General features: G+C 41.2%; 1 protein-coding gene across 9 annotated transcripts in view; it reads right to left on the bottom strand.

Annotated features, from left to right (window-relative positions):
- The window catches only part of PTPN4 (protein tyrosine phosphatase non-receptor type 4), a 227,403-nt gene that overhangs the window by 112,721 nt on the left and 101,138 nt on the right, over positions 1–13,544 (bottom strand). For 8 of the 9 annotated variants that reach the window (XM_037912711.2, XM_037912716.2, XM_037912710.2 and 5 more), the window contains 2 exons: positions 10,818–10,905; positions 8,447–8,535 (listed from right to left, as the gene is read on the bottom strand). The exons of the other annotated variant lie outside the window; for it this stretch is intronic. In XM_037912711.2, the coding sequence (XP_037768639.1) occupies positions 8,447–8,535; positions 10,818–10,905 (177 nt within the window). The remainder of the gene's footprint in view (positions 1–8,446; positions 8,536–10,817; positions 10,906–13,544) is intronic. 9 annotated transcript variants of the gene reach the window in all.

Below are 13,544 nucleotides of genomic sequence, written 5' to 3'. Positions count from 1 at the left end.
TGAATTGGCAATACCTCCCAGCCTCGTGTCATCTGCAAACTTTATTAGCACACTCCCACTTTTTTGCCGAGGTCAGTAATAAAAAGATTAAATAAGATTGGTCCCAAAACCGATCCCTGAGGAACTCCACTGGTAACCTCCCTCCTGCCTGACAGTTCGCCTTTCAGTATGACCCGCTGTAGTCTCCCCTTTAACCAATTCCTTATCCACCTTTCAGTTTTCATATTGATCCCCATCTTTTCCAATTTAACTAATAATTTCCCATGTGGCACCATATCAAACACCTTACTGAAATCTAGGTATACTAGATCCACTGTGTTTCCTTTGTCTAAAAAATCTGTCACTTTCTCAAAGAAGGAGATCAGGTTGGTTTGGCACGATCTACCTTTTGTAAAACCATGTTGTATTTTGCCCCATTTACCATTGACCTCAATGTCCTTAACTACTTTCTCCTTCAAAATTTTTTCCAAGACCTTGCATACTACAGCTGTCAAACTAACAGGCCTGTAGTTACCTGGATCACTTCCCCCCCCGCCCCTTCTTAAAAATAGGAACTATGTTAGCAAGTCTCTAGTCATACGGTACAACCCCTGAGTTTACAGATTCATTAAAAATTCTTGCAAATGGGCTTGCAATTTCAAGTGCCAATTCCTTTAATATTCTTGGATGAAGATTATCTGAGATTTAGGCCCACTAAGCTGTTGGAGTTTCGCTTCTACCTCGGATATGGTAATATCTACCTCCATATCCTCATTCCCATTTGTCATGCTACCATTATCCCTAAGCTCCTCATTAGCCTCATTAAAGACTGAGGCAAAGTATTTGTTTAGATATTGGGCCATGCCTAGATTATCCTTAACACATCTCCCAACCATCTCCCCCATATTCCTAATTTAAAGCTCTCAATCAGTTGTGCCAGCCTCCATCCTAGAAGGCTATTTCCTTCCCTACTCAGATGAAGTCCATCCCAAGAAAACTGTCCTCTGTCCATGAACGCCTCCCAGTGGCCATATATTCCAAAGCCCTCCTTATAGCACCACTGCCTGAGCCATCTGTTGATAGTCATAATCTGGTCACACCTTTGTTGCCCTTCTCTCGGAACAGGCAGAATCCCACTGAAGGTCACCTGAGCCTTGATTTCCTTAAGCGTCTTCTCCAGCCTGGCATGGTCTCCTTTGATACGTTCCAGCGAGAATCTAGCTGTATCATGTGTTCCCACACGAAGGATGATCAGTGGATTCTTTCCCGCTCCCTTTAGGATCCTTTTCAAAATCAGGTCCACATCCCGTATCTTAGCACCTGGTGGGCAGCGCACCCTTCTATTCTCTGGATCAGCTCTGGTTACAGGCCTGTCCATTCTTCTCAGCAACGAGTCCCCAGTCATGGAGACCTGCCTTTTCCTGGTGATGGTGCGATTCTCCGGTCTATCCCCTGTTCCCTCTGGCTGCAAGTTCTTTCCATTCCTATTCTCCCTTGTAATCCTCTTCAACCCATCCTGTATCCTCCTGGGGCTCATATTTAGTGTTGTCTCCATTGACTCTTCCCTGTTTTCTATAGGACTAGCCGCTCTTCTCTTCTTCCTTGCCCATCCACTGTCAGTGACACACCCCTTCCTTATCTCTAATCCTAGCCTCAAAATCAAGATACAGAGTGTGACCAACTACATAAACTGCATCGGAAAGCAGGGACAGACCCAAGTTGGTGTCATGGTAGCCAGTAAATCCTGACCTAACCTACAGAATTCATCCTCCAAGTGCATATTCAAATTACTCAGAATATAGAACTAATTAAGAGACTTCAAATGATACTGCAGAAAACAATCCACAGGCACTCAGATAATACTATTACATGGGGGGGCACATAAATAGATATGGTTTGCATCAACTCAAGAAGGGACTTTTTGGTATAGCAAGATCATCTGTACACATATGCAGATCTCCTCACACTATTGATGAATCCTAAAATTCGCAAATGAAGTGGATATGCTGTATCAGATCTAATTTTAGGAGACCCCCCTGAACTGTAAATCATATACGTTCGGTAGTGACACACCAATTTGATAGCCTTATGATACATGCTATACAGTATCTAGTTGGAATAATCTGGGCCAGCGATTCTCAAACTGTGGATTGTAACCCGAAAGAGGGTCATAATCCCATTTTAATGGGGTCACCAGGGCTGGCATTAGACTTGCTCAGGCCCAGGGCTTAAGTCAAAGTCCAAGCTCCACTGCCTGGGACTGAAGTCGAAGTCCGAAGGCTTCAGCCCTGGGTGGTGGGGCTCAGGCTTCGGCTTCAGCCCTGAGTGGCAGGGCTCAGGTTACCATCCCCCAGTTCAGGGATGAAGCCCTCAGACTTTGGTTTAGGCCTCCAACCCCCCCATCCAGCCCCGCTGGGGTGGCAGGGCTTGGGCTCAGGCTTTGATCCCCCTTCTTGGGGTCGTGCAATAATTTTTGTTGTCAGAAGGGGGTCACAGTGCAATGAAGTTTGAGAACCGCTGATCTGGCCTAACCAAGGACCCACTGCCTCAAACAGTGAAGTCTCTGCAAAAGCCATATGATTCTTTCCTAATTAAATTACATTTAATAACTACTATATTAGTCAATGACCTTGCATTCAACAGCATAACTGAAAAGCAGTCCCTACACCAGTAACAACTAACAATAACTCCAATTCCTGAGACTTTGGGCATTGCCAGTGGCATCATATTTAATGGCCTTTTCTCTGCACATCATCTATCTAGTCTTGTTCTGCCCACCAGGACAGGGAACGAGGAACTAAAAGCTTTCACAGTCTATCTCGACCCCAGATTCTCATATGGTATTCCCCGCAAAGTGTTTTCTATCCAAAGGACAAATGGTTAAAAACACTATGAACCCCTCCCATTTCTACCTTCTTCAATGCTCTCCCCTGTCACAGAGGATTAAATGGCAACATACCCACCCAAATCCTCAATCCCTCTGTGAAGCAATCACATCCCAGGGAAGACGGGATAATACCCCACACACCCAACCAATCCACCTATGGAAATGTTACCTCCCAGGAAGAGCAAAGTTATTGACACAGGCATCTTGTGCATTATATTTTTAAAACGTTTCATACAATTTCCCACAAGTAAGGATTAAAACATTATGAACTTTAAGAAGAACTATAAACACCATTAAAAGATAAAATTTTATTTATCTAGTAAGTTACTGAACTTTAAAAGCAAGCAATGTATGTAAAACTAAAGACAAAGCACTGTCAGCAGCATATTAAGCTTCAAAAAAAATAAGCAAAAATTATCATTATGTAAATGATACAGCTCCTGTAAAATATTTACATGCCAATTTATTGTTTAACTATTTTCGGATTTTTAAAGTAATTAGGAATAGCTGACTTCTTACTTTAAATAGGCAATTACACTACTGGGGGATTCTTAGAGTGAGAAAATTAGTTCAAAGCAGAATATTCAGCGCAAGCGTCAAAAACATTTTCAGCGTTTTTTTGCTCACTAAAGAGGCCCAATTATGTACCTCAGCCACTCAAAATACCTGCATTAGTTACAAAATGATTCCACAAAAACAACAAGGAGTCCAGTGGCACCTTAAAGACTAACAGATTTATTTGGTCATAAGCTTTCGTGGGTAAAAAACTACTTCTTCAGATGCATGGAGTGAAAATTACAGATGCAGGAATTATATACTGACACATGAAGAGAAGGGAGTTACCTCACAAGTGGAGAACCAGTGTTGACAGGGCCAATTCAATAAGGGTGGATGTAGTCCACTCCCAATAACTGATGAGGAAGTATCATTAGGTCCATCAATGGCTATTAGCTAGGATGGTCAGGGATGGTGTTTATCAATGGGTATTAGCTAGGATGGTCAGGGATGGTGTCTCCAAGCCTCTGTTTGCCAAAAGCTGGGAATGGGCGACAGGGGAAGGATCACTTGATTACCTGTACTGTTGACACTCTCTGAAGTATTGGGCATTGGTCACTGTCGGAAGACAGGATACTGGGCTATATAGACCTTTGGTCTGACTCAGTATGGCCGCTCTTATGTTCTTATGAAAGCTATCAAGGCAGAGAGTGCTCTGGTGGAGTGTGTGCGAGTCCCAGTAGAGGTTGTAACAGTTGATGCTGATAGAAAAAGTCAACGAAGCCGGAGAGCCATGTAGACAGCCTCTGTTTATATATGGCATTTCCCTTAGATCGTTCCATGATGAAGAGAAATAACATTGGTGATTTTCTGAAAGTCTTTGTCCTCTCAATGTAGAATGCTAGAACTCTTCGGATGTCTACGGTGTGGAGCCTTGAGGTGGAGTCTTGCCAGGTTCGAGTGGTAGACCTGACCTGTATTCTGAGACAGGAGATGAGGTTGAAGTGAAAGAGTACATGGCGGATATATAGCCATCTTCAGGAGGTAAGGAAACCACGTTTTTCTGGGCCAGGTGGCAGCTATCAAGAGGACTCTGCTCCTTGTTTATTCCTGTGAGATTTTGGGAAGAACGATGGGAGACAAATGGGCTGCTTCAGATGTAATGAGGAGACAACTTTAGGTAAGAACCTGGGGTGTGGTCTTAGGGTAACTGTTTTTGAAAAATATTGTGTACGGGGGGTGTGCCATGAAGGCCTGCAGTTCCCTATTCACTGGGCAGACGTGATAGCAACAAGAAAGGCCACCTTCATTGAGAGGTGAACACATCACTAATAGTTCAAAAGGGGGCCAGTAAGACATCTCAGCACCAGATTGAGGTCCTATAATGGAGTAGGGGCTCATATTTCAGGGTAAAGTTTATGAAGACCCTTGAGAAAGCATTTAGTGGTCAGGTGGGCGAAGACTGAGAACTTGTCTACTTTGTGGGGGAACATCACGATTGCTGTGAGTTGTACTCTGAGCTCCTGGAGAGACCTGATCTCTTAAGTTTCAGTATGTAGTCCAGTACCACTGGTAGAGAAGAGAAAGTCACCATAGTTTGGCAAAACATCACGTCAGACAAATGGGTACTAGATATCATTGAGATTGTTTATTCCATCCAAATTACCTCCATCCCTCTTACCCATCTTCTTTCTTCGTCCCTCTTCAGAGAAACTGTTGCAGTACCGAGAGCAGCAGTACCAAAGAAGGTGTTGTCAGCGGTACCGATGACTTTGCTGTGGCTGTTGGTTCCAAGGGTCGTGCAGAAGGTGGCACCACAGCCTATACCATTGTTGAGCTGCTCGGTGCCACATGTTTGAGCGGCTCCAGTGGTACCGAGGCAGGGATTGCAGATCTCCCTTTACTGCCTTTTTCCAAGCCAGCCTGCCTAGGGTCTTTTGCTTGTGTGGTACTCACGGTACTGGATAGTCCTGCTACCTCAGAGGTGGAACGTCTTGGTGCAGTTGATACCAATGGAGTCTACTGAGTTGGGGAACGCCGCTTTTTGGAGGATTCCCGAGGAGGGGAGTTCAGAACCCGCTTCTTTGCTGCCTTCTTGGCAGAGTGCTCCTTCCCCTGAGCATGTGGAAGAGAACCTGTCAAATGCCGCTGTAGGAAACTGTTGCCCCGGAGGGGTCCATGATCCTGGACGGGACGTGGGCCATAAAAGACTTCTTCATCATGAGAAGTTTTAGCTCGACGTCTCTCACCTTTCTGGCACAGACTTTCAAGTTGTGGCAGTGGGAGCACTTTCGAGGTATGTGTGTCTCACCGAGGCAGCGGACACACTGTGAGTGCCCGTCACAGACTCTGATTGAGGAGCAGCAAGTGAGGCAACATTTAAAACGGGGGAGGTGGCATGCCCCTCAAAGTAGGGTTCCTCCCATGAGCGAGAGTAACTATGCTACATTAAGGGGTGTTCTAACAACTGAAATGTAAATTCCTAAGAAAAAAAGTGGTTTTGTTTTTTTAAGAAAATAAACAGGGATGGGTAAGTAAGTACTGACTAACTATTAACTAACTACTAACCAACTAGTATTCTAAAGTTAAAACTAGAGAAAGCTGAAGTACAGAGGCACTGCTAAGTGCTCTGTCTCAAGCTAAGGGCGGTAGAAAAGGAACCGAGGTAAGGCTGGTCGCACAGCACTATGTAACTGCCAGAGGTGGCGTGAGACAGAGACAATGCATGTGCGGCCCAACCAGGCACTGCTACTAAAAATCTCCAATTACAAGCGTGGGGGAGCAGATTCATCTAAAGGGACCAGAGGGACACTCATTGAAGAAGAAACAAATACAAAATATATCGGAAGGACAGAACAGGTCGTGGGAGGTAGGCGGGGGGTGGGGAGGGTGAGTGCACTATATGTGAAAGAAAACGTAGAATCAAATGAAATAAAAATCTTAAATGAATCCACATGTTCCATAGAATCTCTATGGATAGTAATTCCATGCTCTAATAAGAATATAACAGTAGGGATCTATTATCAACTACCTGACCAGGACAGTGATAGTGAAGATGAAATGCTAAGGGAGATTAGAGAGGATATCAAAATAAAAAGTTCAATAACAGTGGGGCATTTCAATTATCCCCATATTGACTGGGTACATGTCATACAATTTCAGTTACCAATTATGTGACCTAGCTTCTATGCTAATGTCACATGCTGAGATTACCATTCTGTTGTGTTGTGCCTTTAAACACAAATCTATACTTTGTATCCTTGGTTACTTGACTAGACAGAACACTTCCGTGAGGATGCTTGATGTCACAATCAGACTTAAGTGAAAAAGGACTTAGTCCAGCCTTGCAAAATTTTATTAACTTAACATGGACAAACAAATCAATGGGCAAGCAAAATATGAGTTCACTTTTCATTATCTTGGGGTAAATAGATTTGGTGTCTGATAAATGTAGGGCTGGTACATTTTCATGACAATTGTGTGAGGCTGATTTATTCCAGTCACAGTTCTAAGGCAGATACAGTTCACTCAGTTCTATAATGATATGTTCAGTGAGATATGTGATATGGGATAAAACCAAAATGGATTCTACATAAGCAAACAGAACCAATGGAGCAAGGGCTATTTATAAGAAAAATGGAAACAGCCTTGAAAAAGTTATGAAAGTTTGACAGCAGTTACTTCACTCAGTAGGTCTTATTTTATTAGAAATTACTGAAAGTAACCAAGTTACACTCACAGGCACTATCCAAGCGATCTCAGTAGCCAAGGAGAAAGAGAGAAGTACAGAGACAGCTGGTGTTGAGCTAAAAGCTTTAGGAAAAAAGCTAATATTAAGATAACACTGTCATGTGTTTTTCCATTCGGTTCATGTCTAGTCTTCACTTCCAGTAGGTCTCTACATACAACCTTGCTTCTTCGATGAAGCTATAAAGATTTTTTTTCTCTTCCTCTGAAGCGTAAGCTATGTAGCACAGAGTCAAGATGCCAGGCGTGGTGGGGCAAAGGTCTGGATCCAATAGGGCATGAGTTCTCAACTTGGGGTTCATTACTTTGCCATATCGCTATGTGTGACAGGGCATCCCAGTAGGGACAATGTTGAGCACCACTGAAATATGGCAATTCCTATGTAAAATTTGGAGTTCAAGGTAAGAGGACAGAAAATCTAAAAATCCAATATATTTAAGGGTAACGATTATTGCATTTTCCTCAACAAATGCTCTTACATTATCTTCTACCTAAAGTGAACATGGCTGTATCTATGGATGGAGAGAAACATACTAATAAACACTGCTCCTTGACTATTCTCAAGTGCTGCAACAAGCCAATAAATTACATTTTTAATACTCAGTATAGCTTAACCACAAAAGAAGAAACAAAAAAACAGTCATGATCATTTATTATTGATCAAGATTGTAGTTCTAAGTTCTAGTACAAATATTTACACTAAGCCCTGGTCTACACTGGGCGGGGGTTGTGGTCAACTTAAGATATGCAACCTAAGTCGGCGTATCTTAGGTCGACTTACCTGGCCATGAGGACGGCAGCAAGTCGACTGCTGCCGCTCCCCCATTGATGCCGCTTCCGCCTCTCGCAAGCTGGAGTTCCGGAATCGATTTATTGCGTCTAGATGAGATGCGATAAATCGATCCCCGTTAGATCAATCACTACCAGCCGGTCCAGCAGGTAGTGAAGACCTGCCCTAAGAATCCAACATAGTCATAAAATTTCTCAGTGAGAACAGAAATTTTTTAATTCCCACAACACTGACCCTGGCTACACAGTCTTATTGAACACTGCATAAGTTTCCAAATTCCTGCAGGAAAACTGTGGCAAAACTATGTTATGCACTACAAACATTTAACAGTGTTGCCTAAAAAGTTTTCAGAAGGAAAATCATAATTCATAAAAACATCCACATTCAGTATCCATGCACAGTATATGAAGTGACTCACTCATACCTGAGGTACAAATATTAAAATAGTTTTAGATCACTTTACCATCATGAAGCTGCTGGTATTAATTTGAAGAACATATTTTGAAATAATAAACACAAAAGCATTTGTTGAAAACAGTTTTCCTTACCACAGAAAGGTGTTCATTCGTACCCTGTTCTTATAAATTAGTATTCCTCCTGACATCACTCCAATCATAATTTCATTGTTACTTTGATCCTTTAAAAGAGAACAAAACAATAGATTCAACACAAAACAATTAAAATATATACTGTAGAAACCCATATATATTTTATATATGATCATCCACATACCCTCTCACACGCACACAGCAAAATCGTATGTTAATTAACCTAATGGGGCAAGTTTTTAATGCAATGAACATTTAATGGTACAGTTCCTATTAATCTGAGCAGAAACTGAGGTAAAAAATGGAACCAAGGTAGAATCTTTTTACCTTGGTTCCATTTTTTCCCTTCACAATTAGAAAGTACTCCCCTCATAAATGCAATATATATCTTTCCTTTTTCACCTAACCCTCTGTTCTCACTGCTAAATCTCTGTTCCGTGCCCTTTTCACTTACCTGGACTACAGTAACTGTCTCCCTAACTCTAATACATATGCACTCTAGTACACACAACTGAAGTTATCTTCTTTGCATGTCACTCTGATCCTATGAACCACTACCTTAACTTCCTTCCCCATTCAACATGGGGTTCCAACTTACCACTTGCAAGACTTTACACAGCATCATCCCTTTTTATATCATAGCATTTGTCTCTTCCTCCTCCCATAATTCCAATTTTTTTTATTGTAATAATGACAAACTAAAGAGTGCTCAAGTGATAAGTAATAATTAGTGGAAATAACATCTAAACAAAAATCCAAGTTTCTTAGCCGCTATGGCAGGCTCTAAAGGGAAAGTGCATATTCCTGCAGTTTGTCTCATAGGCACACTATCCTTTTTAGATTATGACACTTTTAATACTGATTTAGTAATTTAAACGGAGGTAATCGATACTCTGGAAGAATGCATCTTTTTTCAGTTTTATACAGATACTCCTCCTGTTCTCGTCTTCTAATGGAATTATCTTCTTAAATAGCCTTGAAATAGAAGATAACTTATTGGAAGTAGTTGTAGAAGTGAAAATTACCTAAAAGAAATATATTACACAGTGTATCCAAACCCAGATGACTATGAATCACAGGCTCAGTAAACTGACTTGGTAGCAATCCAACAATAAACTCAACTAACAACTTATACTCCTATGTGAAAGCAAGTTGCAATTTCAGTACTTAAGGCATTGTCTACCCTACAATCGCTACAGTGGCACGGGTGTAGTGCTGCAGCTATGTGGATATAGCATAGATACTTACTACAGAGACTAAAAGGGTTTTTTCTGTTGCTATAGTAAATCCACCCAGTTGAAAAGCAGCAGCTAGGTCTAACAAAGAATTCTTCCATCAACCTAGCTGCATCTACTGTGAGGGTTAGGTTGACCTAACTATGTCACACGGCATCAAACTGTTTACATCCCTGAGTGACGTAGCTAGGTCAACCTAAGTTTTAGGTTTGGAGTGGGAGAGCTATCACAAATAAACCTTTTTCTATTTCAAACCATACTTTTCTAAAAATGTTTCTGTACTCTAGTCATAGCAGGTCCTTCAATTTGACTCTATCAAATGCCTGCTATATCCCAACATGCGTATAAGCAAGGATTGGGTGCATCCATGTCATGTAAAAGTTGTAAATACTTGAAATCCTATTTAGCAAGTTTCTTTATGGTGAATTAAGATCAGAAGTCAGAACACATGACTTGTTTTTAATAGAAGAATCCATGCTGTTTGAAGATTATAGGTTTAAGTAAAATGTAAATCTGTGTTGGTAGGGCTTCAAGAAACAGATGGGAAATTATTCCTATGCATGACCTACTTACAAATGATGCATTTTAATATATTGACAAGAACTTAGATAATGAACTCTTAGATACACACTTCGATATTAGCCATAATCTGCACTGTCCATTTAAAAAGTGTATTATTGCCCTGGTTGCAATGATGTAACCTTCACAATATTAAATTACACAAAGATTTATGGAACTTGCAACTTAAGTGAGATAGTAAACGTGAGAACTTCCCATTCAGTTTAATAGGATATTAACTGAAGCCAAATTAAAAATTCAGAAGCCAAAAGTTCCCTACATGCCAAAGAGACATTCAACAAGCACATTTATCCAATACAGTTGCAAATAACTGGCACAGCCTGATGTTCACTTTACTTGGCCTCAGACTGAGCAAGGTTCTTAATCATTTGAGTAACTTTAAGCATGAGTAGTCTCAATGAAGTCAAATAAGGGCTACCAAATTGCTGAAAGTCAGGCCCATGACTGAGTAGCCTGCTGAATTAGGGCCTTGAACATTATATTCAAATTATACTAAACTGTTCCTGAAAATATCATGAATCTACTTTTATATTACAGTGTGAATCATTCAAACTTACTCTTGCATAGTGCAATTCAACTCCATAGAGTTCTAAGGTACGTGCTGTATTGAGATAATTGAACTCAGCTTCTGCAGGAGACAAGCCTCTATAACGACAAAGATGAGTTAAATACGAAGCAGCCCAAAAGTACATAAAATATCCAAAACCCTTAGTCAGCTCAAGCAGATTTTAATAACTCATTACTTTAACTCCATTTTTCCCTGATAAACCAACTCCCCCTTGACTCCACCATATACATTGATTGTCATGCAGTAATTTTGGTAGCTAGAGATTCAAGCACTTTCCTCACAGATACTTGTTAATTAGTTGATTGGTCTCCACATGTGTACACTCACAATTCTGCCAGTTCTGCCGCCACACAACAAAAATGTCATTAAAGGAAGACTGCAATACCTACTCGGCACATATATATGTTGTATTTCAAATGGCACAGTGATAGGTGCCTTAAAGGGCCTGAAAACCTTTGAGTTGGCAGTGAAGCCTCTAAAAACTGCTCTTGCAATTAGTATTATATTTTGAATTGAAATAATATCTTCTCTGCAGGGTCCACCCTAGATTTTAATATTTGTACAATCACCAAGTTCAAATTGTTTGTTTTTCCTTACCCTCCCCACCACAACCTTTTTAATTTGCAATATAATATGTTTGATTGATTCCACATTGCTCAGTTTCAGTCACTAATTGGCAATTTTGTTAGTTGCTAAAATCACCAGTATCCCCTATCTGTAATAAATAAATGTGTTAGCGGAGTACAACCCCTATTAAACATTTCCTAACAGACTCATGGACTCTTTTTAACTGAAAGTTTATCAGCAGTATATTATTATACAAATTAGGGCATTTACTTTCAATGTTTTTTTTTGTTTCATATCCTTTTGGCTCTGTAGCAGAAATTCATACAACTGCATATAACTGATAAAATCTGAAGAATTGCAAAACTGCTTTACCTACTTCTGAGAGAGAGACAAGGTAGTGAGGTAACATCTCTTGTTGGACCAACTTCTGTTGGTGGAAGGTAAATGTTTCAAGCTTTGCAGAGCTTTTTTTCTGGTCTGGGGAAGGTAACTAGAGTGTCTGAGCTAACTACAAGTTGGGACAAACTATTAAGCATAGGGGGTTAACACATGCTATAAGATACCACTTAAAATGAAGGGGTCAATTAAGGGTTAGCAGGCAGTGAGATGTATTAAACATTGTTGTAATGAGCCATAAAACTAGTTTCTCTGTTGAGTACATGGATTTTAGCGTCTAGCAGAATTATGAATTTAATTTCCCAAGCTTGCCTTTTGAATGTTTCCATTGAGGACGAGTACTGAGAGGACCAATATAGAGTGGTCATTTTGTGAAAACTGTTCACCCATGAGTGATAGGGTGTTTTTGTTTTTTTATCATTTTACTGTGAGAGTTCATTCAAGAGCATAGGGGTTGTCTGCTTTCACCAACATTGTTGTTGTTGGGATATTTGACACACTGGATGAGATACATCACACACTGTGATGGGCATGTGGAAGACCCATGAATCTTGAAAGGTGTGTTGTGCGGGATAATGATCATCACAGCTGTGGAGATATGTCTGCAGCTTTTGCATCTGTTGTTCTGTTGCGGGGTGCTGTGGGGAGCTTGCTTCTGATAAGCTTAACTAGGTTTGGGGGTTCTTTGAAGACCAGAATACGGGGTTCGGGAAAGATTTCTTTCAGGATGCAGATAAATATGAGTTGTAATTGTTTAATGATACCCTATACGGGTTCCAATGTGGGATCGTAAATGACAACTAGGGGTGTGTGGTCAGTGTGGTATTTATTTCTGTATTGAAGCAGATCCTCCCGGAGTGTTTGGGTGGCCCATTCCATGATGTGATCTACTTCTCTGGTGGAGAGTCCTTGTTTAGTGAAGGCGGTTTTAAGTGTGTTTAGCTGTGTATCCTAGACTTTGTCTTCAGAGCAAATTCTGTAGTATCTGAGTACCTGGCCACAGATAACAGATTCCTTTGCATGTCTGGGATGGCTGCTGGATCTGTGGTGTGTGTAAGAGTGATGATCTGTAGGTTTCTTGTATATAGCTGTTTGGAGGGTTCCACTGTTGAAGTGGATTGCAGTATCCAGGAAGCTGATGTTGGTGTGGGAGTGTTCTAGAGAGAGTTTGATGGGTGGTGGTGGTTGCTGAAGTTGTGGGGGAAATTTATCAAGGAATTAGGTCATCTGTCCAGAGGATTGATGTATCTCAGGCGTATCACTGGTTTTGTGGTGCATTTTCCCTGAAATTCTTCCTTGACTTGGCCCATGAAGAGGCTGGCATACTGGGGAGCCATCTTATACCCATGGTTTGGACGAAGTGTTCGTTAAATGTGATGGCAGTGATGCCGTCATGGTGAGGGATGTCGGTGTGTAGGAAGGCGACATCTGTGGTGGCAAGGATGGCATTCTGAGGGAGGCTGTTAATATTGTCGAGTTTTTGGAGGAAGCTGGCAGTGTCTTGGAGGAAGCTGACCTTTTGCGTGGCGAATAGTTTGAGGATGGTTTCTACGAGTCCTGATATTCCTTCCGTGAAAGTGCCATGGCCAGATATGATGGGTCTGTCTGGGCTCCCTTTTTTGTGCATTTTTGGAAGCATGTAGATGGTTACTGGGGTGGGAGGCCGGGGGTTGATGAGGTTGTAGAGTTTTTCTTGGAGTTGTCTGGGGAAGGATTTGATGGTATCTTTAAATTCCTGTGTGAATTGCGGTGT

This window comes from Chelonia mydas, chromosome 11, assembly GCF_015237465.2.
Source record: "Chelonia mydas isolate rCheMyd1 chromosome 11, rCheMyd1.pri.v2, whole genome shotgun sequence".
Taxonomy (NCBI): domain Eukaryota; kingdom Metazoa; phylum Chordata; order Testudines; family Cheloniidae; genus Chelonia; species Chelonia mydas.
The sequence above is the reverse complement of the archived record's forward strand: the minus strand, read 5'-3'. Positions and strand labels throughout refer to the sequence as shown.